This window comes from Gavialis gangeticus, unplaced genomic scaffold (assembly GCF_001723915.1).
Source record: "Gavialis gangeticus isolate Ggan-Ray unplaced genomic scaffold, GavGan_comp1, whole genome shotgun sequence".
Lineage (NCBI taxonomy): Eukaryota > Metazoa > Chordata > Crocodylia > Gavialidae > Gavialis > Gavialis gangeticus.
The window spans coordinates 52,746,684-52,757,647 of NW_017729022.1; the positions used below are offsets into that span (position 1 = coordinate 52,746,684).

At 48.4% G+C, this 10,964-nt stretch overlaps 2 protein-coding genes across 8 annotated transcripts in view; one reads left to right on the forward strand and one right to left on the reverse strand.

Annotated features, from left to right (window-relative positions):
- Window positions 1-10,400, reverse strand: part of LOC109295842 (histone H2B 1/2/3/4/6) — a 15,608-nt gene extending 5,208 nt beyond the window's left edge. Inside the window, exons 1-3 of one of the 2 annotated variants that reach the window (XM_019514939.1) lie at window positions 10,396-10,400; window positions 1,727-1,729; window positions 88-318 (exon numbers count right to left, since the gene is read on the reverse strand). In XM_019514939.1, the coding sequence (XP_019370484.1) occupies window positions 88-318 (231 nt within the window). In that variant the 5' untranslated portion in view covers window positions 1,727-1,729; window positions 10,396-10,400. Of the gene's footprint in view, window positions 1-87; window positions 363-1,726; window positions 1,730-10,395 lie in introns of those variants that run through there. The other variant, XM_019514940.1, reaches the window with a different exon arrangement.
- LOC109295839 (histone H2A.J) lies at window positions 600-10,964 on the forward strand. Of its 6 annotated transcripts, XM_019514933.1 has the most exons (4): window positions 1,753-2,191; window positions 6,792-6,935; window positions 7,572-7,615; window positions 8,354-10,964. In XM_019514933.1, exon 4 carries the CDS (start codon window positions 8,808-8,810, stop codon window positions 10,185-10,187), a length of 1,380 nt encoding a protein of 459 aa, XP_019370478.1. In that variant the 5' UTR covers window positions 1,753-2,191; window positions 6,792-6,935; window positions 7,572-7,615; window positions 8,354-8,807; the 3' UTR covers window positions 10,188-10,964. The 6 variants fall into 6 exon arrangements, with proteins under 6 accessions (XP_019370482.1, XP_019370479.1, XP_019370478.1 ...); XM_019514937.1 differs by lacking the exons at window positions 1,753-2,191; window positions 7,572-7,615 and adding an exon at window positions 600-1,147; XM_019514934.1 differs by lacking the exons at window positions 1,753-2,191; window positions 7,572-7,615 and adding an exon at window positions 1,032-1,147.

Below are 10,964 nucleotides of genomic sequence, written 5' to 3' on the forward strand. Positions count from 1 at the left end.
CTCCCCGGGCAGCAGCAGGCGCACGGCAGTCTGGATCTCCCGGGACGTGATGGTCGAGCGCTTGTTGTAGTGCGCCAGGCGGGATGCCTCGCCGGCGATGCGCTCAAAGATGTCGTTGACGAAAGAGTTCATGATGCCCATGGCCTTGGACGAGATGCCGGTGTCCGGGTGCACCTGCTTCAGCACCTTGTACACGTAGATAGAGTAACTCTCTTTCCTGCTCTTTTTACGCTTCTTGTCGCCCTTCTTCTGCGTTTTGGTGACCGCTTTCTTAGAACCCTTTTTGGGCGCGGGAGCAGATTTGGCGGGTTCCGGCATCTTAACAGATTACTTCCCACAGATCAATACCAACAATACCGCTAAAATGGCCGCTGTGCCCTTTATTTATAGGGTGCTTATGCAAATTAGAGGACTCTAGAATGTGTCTCTCTATTGGATCGTCCTTGTGGCGCTTCTACCCTCTGATTGGCCAAAGTAAGATCCGCCGTCCCATTGGTTGATAACACAGGGATAGTTTTTAGCCAATCACGAAACAGCAGGCCCTCCCGGAGAAGGGATAAAAAGGGAAGAATAGTTACGTCAGCACGATTATTTAGTCTTGTTTTAGAGGAAGAAGGTTGTGGTAGGAAATCTGCGGTTATGTCAGGCCGGGGAAAGCAGGGAGGCAAAGTGCGGGCCAAGGCCAAGTCGCGGTCCTCGCGGGCCGGGCTGCAGTTTCCTGTAGGCCGGGTGCATCGGTTGCTACGGAAAGGTAATTATGCCGAGCGGGTCGGAGCCGGAGCTCCGGTCTATATGGCGGCCGTGCTGGAGTACCTGACGGCCGAGATCCTGGAGCTGGCGGGCAACGCGGCGCGGGACAACAAGAAGACGCGCATCATCCCCCGCCACCTGCAGCTGGCCATCCGCAACGACGAGGAGCTCAACAAGCTACTGGGCAAAGTGACGATCGCGCAGGGCGGCGTCCTGCCCAACATCCAGGCCGTGCTGCTGCCCAAGAAGACCGAGAGCCACAAGGCCAAGAGCAAGTAAAAACGGTCTCTGAGAAACGAGAGGTCTAAACTGCGAAAAACACACCCCAAAGGCTCTTTTCAGAGCCACCCACATGATCAGAAAAGAGCTGTTCACTTTGTAATAATCACGTCCCCAAGTAAGTGGGCTTTTGCGTCCCTTCATTAATTCCTGGCGTGTTTTGTTTTCCTCACGTGAAAAAAAATTAGGAAGGCTCGCCCTATACCGCTTTGTTCCAGCCTAAAAATCACCCGGTTTCGGCGCCTGACCTGTGTTTGGCAGTGGTTGTAAATTAGCACTTTTGTTTCCCTTTCGGCGGGTGCCTGGAGTGGGCGGGACCGGAGCAGTACAAAGGAGACAGGTGTCTGTACCCCTCCTTCGTTCTGCGGCTCTTGGGGGTCTTCGGGGAATCCGCCCTGCCGAGACCGGGCCGGGCGCGGGGATGAGGCGTGAGACTGGGCTGGGCTTGGGGGCGCCGGGCGGGGGGAGGACGGTGCTTAGGGCCTGAAGCACGAGGTGTGTGGAGGCAAACGGCACGGAGTGGCGATGAGAGGACAGGGGTGATGCTGCTGGGGCCAGGTGGGGTGCTCGGCGCTGCCCGGGCTCTGCGCGGGCCGCGGGGAGAGGAATTCGGGGAAGCGAGAGGAGGGAGGCGCCGCGCGGGGACTGGGCGAGGCTGCTCGCAGCGCCGCTGCCCCTAGAGGAAACGAGCTGCAGCGCTCTTAAATCCCAGCTTTGGGCGGGTTTTTCAAACCGGCGGCAGTTGTCGCTGGCCAGGGATCGGCCATGTTCCCTTCCCCTGTCCTGGCACCGTCAGCCCGGGCCCTCAGCCCTTTCCACGCGTCCGCCCCGAAGAGACGCGGCCGCTTGCCCGGGCCGCCTCCGTGACAGCTCGCGGGGTCGCTCGCTTTGCCTCAGGCTGCGGGATCGTGGTCGCCGCTGGCACGCCCGAGGGAGTGACCTACAGTGCCTCTGAGCCACGGTGGCCGCAGCCTGCCGCAGCGGGGGGGCCGTGCCTGCCTCCCCTGGGGCCAGTGGCTCGCCCGGGCCCGGGCCCGGGCCCGTGTGCAGCGGGCCCTCGCCCGGCCTTTAACTTCTGATCGTCTCCCTGATCTTCCCCAGCGCGCTCGGCCTCCCCCCCATGCATCGCTCTCCGTCTCCGCTCCCGCCATGAGCCGGGGAGGTGAGTAGCCTCGTGGGGAGAAATTGAGTCTACGTGGGCAGTCTTTGGCTGTGGTATTGGGGGGGAGGACATTCCTGCTTCCCCAGGAAAGCCGTCCCCATCCGCTGCTCCAGCTCGGAGGAGGGTTGCTCATCCTCCCAGAGTGCGGATCTGATGTGAATTGTAACTTCCTGCCGCCTGCCACTGCTCTCTCTGCAGACTGAGCCGGAGGATCTGTCCCTTGAGCCTCATTAAAACTGGAATGTTCCTTATAGAACTTTATTTAGACCATCGGTACAACCCCTTCCACCCTTGTCAGTGGGATTTGTGTCCTAACTGAGAACCTTTGGGGCCTTGGGAGGGAGGTGTCTGCTCTTTGAATTGCTTCTGTTTCTCTAGGTTTGTCACAACAAGTCATTTGGATTTTAGGAACTGCTTTAGGGACTAGGTTTGTCATGTACACCATTCTTTTAAAGCACCCCTCCCCCCCCTCCCAACTCACACACCTGGTGGCAGATAAAGTATTTGCAATTTTAAAATTTCTCTGCGCTTATTCTTTTATTTTGGGCTCTGGTGTGGAGGAAAAATGGTTCAAGCAAAGGGTGCAATGTAAAAGATTTGATTTTGCTTTCATCATTGTAGAAACCACTACAACCCTTTGTAAACTGTTCCAGAAAATGAATAGATTGTTTCTATCCTAACTATATGAAGATTAAGCTCCCAGCAATTAGCTTATGGTTTGGGGGTTTTGTTTGCTTTTTTTCTGCTAAACAAAATCTAATTGCTATTAGAAAAGCAGGTAGAAAGCAAAGTATAGATGCACTTCATAATGAGTACAGCTAGCTAAGTACCACATGTGATTTAAAATGTTCTAATTGTTAAATGTGCTAAATTAAGGTTTAAATCTCTCTGTAACATTTTCTAGGCCCCTAAAAATTGTCACTGGACCTTTTTATTTTTAATTAATTAATTGTATGTTTGTTTTTTGTGACATTGCACTATCCACATTTCAATGATCTTAGTCAAAAGGCAGGATAAATTGGAGATGCATAAGCTTTCATAAACAATAACTTCATGATATTCTGCAAAGCTTATGCATTTCTAATTTAGTTGACTGATAAGGTGCAATTCCAGCCTGACTTCAATCTAACACATCTAACTGTCTCTCTCCACAATAATATCACCCAAGCTGCATAAAGAGTTTAAACTTCCCTGCTCCAGTTATAGTCCCCTTATTACATATCCAAGATTCATGTTAGCTTTCTAAACAATGCTGTCATGATAAGAACTTATGTTCGGTTTGCTGTCTATCATGATTCATTTCTTTTCAAAATCTCCCCAAACCCCTGTCCTCTATTCTTCATCTCATTGTCTGACTTTGCACTTGCCTTTAAAATACCTACTATAGTGGTTGTAACTATGACTTTGATGCTAGTACTTTTTACTGCCACATGTAATCAAGATGGAGAAAAAAGGAGCCCAAAAATGTGGCTTGCCCCTCTTTCTCTTGCCACTAAAATACATATCTAGTGATCTTTATGTGCATTTTTTGTCATCTTAAAATTTGTCTGTAACTCTATTCTCTAACATCAGCAGGAGCTTTCAAAAGAGCAATTAAATAGAATTCATAAAAGTGGTGAACCTCTTGCAGGGAGGGAACCGGCCAGGCAAGTAGCAAAGAGGTGTTTACATTGTGAGTGTTTGTCTGAGCGGTTTTCTGTGTGTCAGCTTCCCTGTCTCTCCCAGAGCCCATGAAGGGATATACCTAGCAAAATGCTTGGCCAACAAAAAAGTCATAAAAAAGCCAAATAATCCCTGCCCCTCACATATTTTGTACAATGTAACTCCACTACAAAAACATTTGTTTTTGGTCTAAGGGAGGTGGGAAGGAAAACCAGGTAAGGGAGAGAGAGAACTAGACAAAGATGAAGAATAAGGGTCTGTGATTCAAAGATTATATTTATCAAGGAGTAAAGTAAACAGTTTGTGGACAAGAGATCCAATGGCAGCTACTGGTATATCCTTTATTCTCCAGCTTGCCTACATTGAAACAAGCATACATTTTATGGCCTTTTTTTTTAGCAAAGAAAGCATATTTTCCTTCAGGTTTATTCTCTTACCCTGCTTGTGACTCCCAGCCTGAGTTTTGGTACGTCCTATGAAATTTATTTTGGCAAATGGTAAAGAAGCTAGTAAGCATACTGTATTTGGGGCTGGTCCCAAATACTGCTAAGATATGCCTGGGGCTGGAGCCAAAGAAAAGGATCAATAATTGCTGTCTGCTAGTGAACAGTATATCCACTGGCACAAATCAGAACAGCCTCTGAACTGCAAAAACCTAAACCTAGTGACTGGTGATTTCATGAGTGTACTAGCCATTATGTTGCAAAAAACTCCAGGATCGTTCAGTCTTTGTTCAGAAAGGCAAGACTAGAGCCCATCTGTGATCGGGACCTTGTTTGCAAGCTGAATGGTAAAAGATTGAGCAGTGTGACACCATATAGACCAGGGGTGGGAAAAATACAGGCCGTGAGCCAGATTCAGCCCAACAAGGGATTTTGTCCAGCCTGCAGCAGGTCCCTCAGTCCTGCCCAGCCCAGCCCAGGCGCAGAAGCAACCTGGGCCATGGCACATGCTGCCAGTTTCTCTGCCCCGGGCACACAGCACACCTGGGCCAACATGGCTGCTGACCTCCATTTCCCAGCAGACCTGGGCCGATCTGGTTGCTGACCTCCATTTCCCCCCCTGGTGGGGATGGCTCTTTCTGACCACCATCTTCATTGGACCTGGGGCCTCTGCCCAGGCATCCCAGCTCTTCTGCCCCGTACCCGCTGTCGCAAAAGAAGGGGCCACACAGCCCATAGACCAACCACACCAGCTTTAGCTAAGGGCCTCTTGGGCCACATGCTACACAGGTACCAGTGGTGACAGCATGGGGCCAGAGCCCAAAGCAGGCCCCTGCCTGTGGAATCTGCACCCGTCACAGGGTGTGCAGGCAGCAGATTGAGGCCTGCTCCAGCCCTGCACTGTCACTGTCCCATGACCCCGCACCACGATCCAGCCTCACCCACCTGTCCTACTCCTGAACACTGCTCTCTGCCTTCCTACGGGCCACATAGGGAGTTTTTGTGGGCCTTTGCACATGTGGGGTGAAAGGTGCTGCTGACCTGGCCCATGAGAGCTTAGCAAAACTCCCTATGTGGCCCACAGGCCCAAATAATTGCCACACCTGTCCAACTGGCAGCCAAGAAGCTGCATGTGACCCATGAGGGGTTACTGTGCAGTCCCCAGCCCTCACCTAGCCACATCTCCCCGCAGTAGTTTGGGTGCAGCAGCTGGGGTCTCAGGGCTCCCCGCACTTCCCTCGTCCAGCTTCCGCTTCCTGCCCCTCCCCAGGGGCTAGTATACTACTTTGTGGCACAGCCCTCAGAACAGCAGGAGAGCCTGCAGCTGGGCAGCTGAGGATGTGACCAGGGTGCCACTTCATGGTGCAATGGTGGTAGTACCTGCATGGCAAGGGGCCCTTAGCTCAAGCTGGTGTGGTCTATGAGCTGTGTGGACCCTTCTGTTGCAGGCTGTGAAGGGAAGTGGGACAGAATCAGCTCAGTAACAGTGGAGCTATCACCAAGTTGCAGCAAGGGAAGTTTAGTTTTAGATATCAGGAAAAAAACTTTCTCCCTAGGAGGGTAGTAAAGCACTGGAACCAGGTTACCCAGGGAAGCTGTGGAATCTCCATCCTTGAAGGTTTTGAAGACCTGGATAGACAAAGACTTGGCTGGGATGATATAGTTGGGAATGGTCCTGCTTTCAGTAGTGGTTGAACTAGATAACCTCCCAAGGTCCCTCCCAACCCTAATTTTCTGATTCCTATGATTCTGTGATCTGTCTAAGTGTGATGACTCTAAGCCAACTGGTATTGCTGGAAAAAGAGTGAGGCGAGTTCATACTTGCACAGATCTCTCCTACCTGCTCTTCCTTTCCTCCATTCACAAAACACAGAGATAGTGGTGAAAATAAACCTGTAGCTTTAGAGGTTGGGAGATAAATCTAAATATACAAATAAAAATAATGAAGAAGACGATGATGACAAGAAAGCCAAGCCTTCCCGAGTAAAGCAAACAATGATATTGAGTTGAAAACAATCTTTTCAACTCCTTTAAAGTCTAGATCCCTAAGTTCACTCTTCCAGAAGCCCCTAAATACTAGCATACACATTTTGAATCAGAATACTGATTAGAAGGGACCTTGAACCTGCTAAATAAAGACAAAATCGCTGGCAGCACAAGTAGTAACTCCAGCTGGTAATGTTTACTGTTTACTGTATTGATTCCTTCCTGTAGAACAACTGTTACCTGTATAACTTGTTTCCATTTTCCCTTCCACACTTTGAAGGAATGTGTACAGAGTATGTCTAAATTGATCATTGTGCCTACCGTAGCCTGACTTAATATACCAAACTTCAGATCCAGTGGCTCCTTATGCTGTATATGCTTGTAGTAGGTGCCAACTTTCTTTCTCTCATGTAGAAGATTTTCTGTTGCCTACATAAATATTGGTTAAGAGTGGTATTAAATTCTTGTGGACTGTGTCATATCAAAAAACAACTTCATCTTACTTTCAGGCTCCCAAGAAATACTTCACTTCCTGATGCCTTTTGTAATTGAAGTGGAGAATGTTTAGTCCTGTGACTGACGGAACACTGTCGTCACTCATCATGTTGGGTAATCCAGAATCGCTGCAGGCATACAGGAAGCCTTCATGTAAAGTAAGTACAGTAAGAAGAAGGTCATGCATTGTTTGCCCTTTAAAAAAACTGGAACTGAAGGTGCCTGAAGTATTTTTTTCTTAAGATGTGGCTGAAATTGAGCCAGAGGTAGCTGAGATTGCAGTAAAAATTTAATTAACGGGAGCTTGCAAAACCTCTGTTTTTTTCCAATTCATCAATCAATTAATGCAATGAAACAAACTTTAAACGGTTTTGCTGTTGTTTTTTTCTGCTTATGGCAATTTAAATCAACACAGAAAATATCACCAGTCTAAATATACATTTTGGGAGCCAACATTTCTGGTTTGTCTAGGTCTCTCTTTTGAGGGGTGGGGGAGGCGAGTGTTCTTTTTGCCAGTAGTTAAAACAGTTTGGAGCCTGCCCTTTGTCCACATTATTGCTCCTCTTGCACGGACTCCTAGTGTAACATGTACATATAGGATATTTTGTAACACTTCAGACATGTTAGAAAATAGTTATGCCAAGGTGAACCTTCCCTTAAGACTTGCATTACCAAATACCCTTAACCCTGGGAAAATAATAGACCAAGAGTTTCAATTCACTTAGGGGGGCAGGACTGCTTCCTAAATTCCTCTGGAATTTAATAAGTAAGACGATGGTTCTCAACCTTTTTAGACTCAAGGCACCCCTTATTAGGCTGAAGACACCCTTCAGAAACTGTCAGTTCTTGGTTTTCCCTAGCTTTTTTTACTACAGAAAAATAATAGAGCAATCCTTCTGTTTCAGAGAACTCAGACCACAGAGGGTCAGAATTTTTTTAACGCTATGGATTCCTATTTGAAATCTCTGGATTTATTTTGTGAATCATGTTTGCACACCTACCAGTGCTAATATTGCATGTCACCCATCAGCACCCTTGAAAGGATCTCAAGTCACCCAACAGGTAACATGGTACCCTGTTTGAGAATCACTGGAGTACGGCCATGAATCTCAACCCTAGCTGTCAGTTGGTATACTAGAAGGTCAACATTTGTCCATTGTGCCACTCAGTTTTTCAAAGTGACTTGACTAGTCCAGTTATCTGGTCTCCAACTACCATTCACTACCCTATTTTTCCAGTGATCAAGATAGCATCCAGCATTCTTGATCACTGGTGATTAGTAAATTGAATACACTACTGAATAAGTAAGTGCCTTTTTGAAAACCTTCACCCTCTAAGATGCCCTTTTACTAAATCCCTAGCAGTTAATCCTAAATCGTAAGTCCCTAAACAAGTGAACTGAAATTCCAAGGGGTTTTTATTTGCTTGGTGATTCTAGGTAGGAATGGTACAGTTGCATGTGATACAGACAATGAAATGAAATCCTTCAGAGATATTTTTTTATTTAAAAACTATGATAATCTGTAAACTATGGTGCAATTCACCAAAAGACACATTTTGTTTGCATAATCTACAGGTCAGTATGTTCATTGTGTCCCTTTCTGTGCCCTGTCCATAGAAGACGAATCTACGAGAATGGTCCGCTTGAAATCCTGATTCTTGTCTGACTCAGGGGGAGAAGACAGCCAAAGGCAGAAACGGTATACTTTAAAGCAATTTGTTATACCAGTGTAAAACTGAACTATGATAGGTACTAACAAACTTTCAGTTGTCATCTTCGTATGCCAGGTTAGTCCTCTCATGGGAAGCAGTGAATAAGCTCTGTCTCTGCTAGGCCGTGAGGAGTCATATATCCCATTTCCCCTTGTGGCCCTGCTTTCCTGTGCTTTCTAGGATGTGCCTTGGTATCCTCTGAGAAGTTAGCCCCAAGGTACTCAGAAGTCTCAGGCTGTCATTCCTTTAGATACTAGTCAGGCCAGAAGACCACTCCAACGGTTCTGAAGATCTTCCATGCCGTGCAAAGATACAGCATGGATGCCTCCCACCTAGAGCTCCTCCAGGCACTGAATGCTCAACGCCGTCAGGTCCTTATAATGTACTTGGACTCACGGCGACGAGTCCGTAATCTCCTCATGACTCTCACCAGCCTGATCACCCAGCTGTGTGACTTGCTTTTCCAAAGCCATGTAAGCGAGGCTGCAATGTCTGAAGCTCTCACAAGGAGAACATTCGAACTGTATGGCATGCTGTCAGCAGGTGACTGCGACCTGCCAGAAGAAGATGATATTGAGGACACGAACAAGGATGGCCTGCTTTGGGAACGTCTTCAGACTGTTGACCGTCGGTTCTGGGTACAGGAGAAAAGTGTAGACTGGTGGGAGAGAATAGTGCTACAGACATGGGGTGATCAACAGTGGCGTGAAAACTTTAGGATGACAAAGGCCACATTCCTAGAGATCTGTGCAGAGCTGACTCCAGAGCTAAGGAGGCAAACTACCAACATGCGAGTCCCTTTGAGTGTTGAAAAGCGGGTGGCAATTGCCATTTGGAAACTGGCAACCCCCAACTGCCAAAGGTCTGTGGCCAACCAGTTTGGCGTGGGCAAATCCACTGCTGGATCAGCTATTCGTGAGGTGTGCACAGCAATCAGGAAGGTGCTTGCCCCACGTTTCCTTGGGCTCTTCAATCCCCAGGAGGTCATCAATGGATTTGCCCACATGGGGTTCCCAAATTGCATTGGTGTGATCAACAGCATACACATCCCCATCCTTTGCCCTCCCCACCGTAGCTCAGAGTATATGAACAGAAAGGGCTTCTTTTCTATTGGGCTGCAGGGCCTTGTGGATCACTGTGGGAGATTCACACACATCACTGCTGGATGGTCTGGCAAAATGCATGATGCTAGGGTCTTCCGTAATTCTAGCCTTGTCCCCCTGATGAGGAGGGGAGATTTTGCCGGGGATGCTTCCAGCACAGAAATCAATGGAGTGACAATCCCCCCACTGATTATTGGTAGCCCAGCTTACCCCCTCCTACCATGGCTCATGAAGCCATTCATAGGGTACCTGGACCCCCGGAAAGAACTTTTCAATCATCGGCTAAGCAACTGCTGGCTGATGGTAGAACATGCATTTGGACGCCTCAGGGCCAGGTGGAGAGCCCTCAATGTCCGTTTGGATGCGTCTGAACGTTACCTTTCCAGCATGGTGGTGGCCTGCTGCATCCTACACAACATCTGTGAGACGAGGGGTGAGACTCTGGGGGTTGGGTGGGTGATGGAGGCTGAGAGACTTTCTCAGCGTTATGAGCAGCCAGAGCCAGTACTTCTTGAAAACTACAGCCAACAGGGGACTCTTGTCAGGGAGGCATTGGCAGACTACTTTGAGCAGGAAGAAGGGGCTCAGGAATGAGGTAGGGCCATCACTGTTCTAATGCATGTTGTAAGAGGGTATGTTCATTAAAACCTGCTGAATATAAATGGCTGCTTTTATTTAATAATTAAGCCCATAATAAACCATTTAAAATAGTGGGAAAGAACTAGGGGAAGAGGGAACTATAAAGATAGGAAACCATTTAGATTCAGTGGTGTAGCTGCCACTCACCCCAGGTCATTTGCACGAGAACTCTGCAGCAGCAGGCCACAACGGGGTTTGAAAGAATCGAATATGATCTTCCAAAGGCTGCTGTCACCCCCCAGTACTTCTCCCAGTACTATGGGAGGTGGCATGTGTGTGACAAGGTTGTTGAGGGTGCATAGGGAATATTGAGGGAATTCCAGCAGCCAAGGAGAGGACAAAGTGCTGCCTCTCTGGACTCTGGCAGATGAAGAGCCTGGGAAATGTAGGCTTGCACCTTCCTCTCCCCCAGATTCTTCCCGAGAAGCTCAGTGTCCCCTTTTGCCAGAGAAATAGCATCCCTCTCCTCCAGGAATCCTTTAAGACCAAAGGCTACCAGTTCTTCCAGCCTGGAGGTTGGCCATGCAGTAGTGCTCCATCTTAGAGTGTCACTCCTCCCCCACACTGGCCCTCCTCTCAGGGGATCCTTCTCTTTTTCCTCCACCCTAAGCCTTGCTTCAAACTAAGACTCTTCAGTAACCTTAGCTGCCAGACCTAAAGGGACATAACCTGGCAGCCTGAGGCCCTGTTCTAGTCATGGCCAAAGTGAAAGGGGGCTGCTGAGGCAGGGGG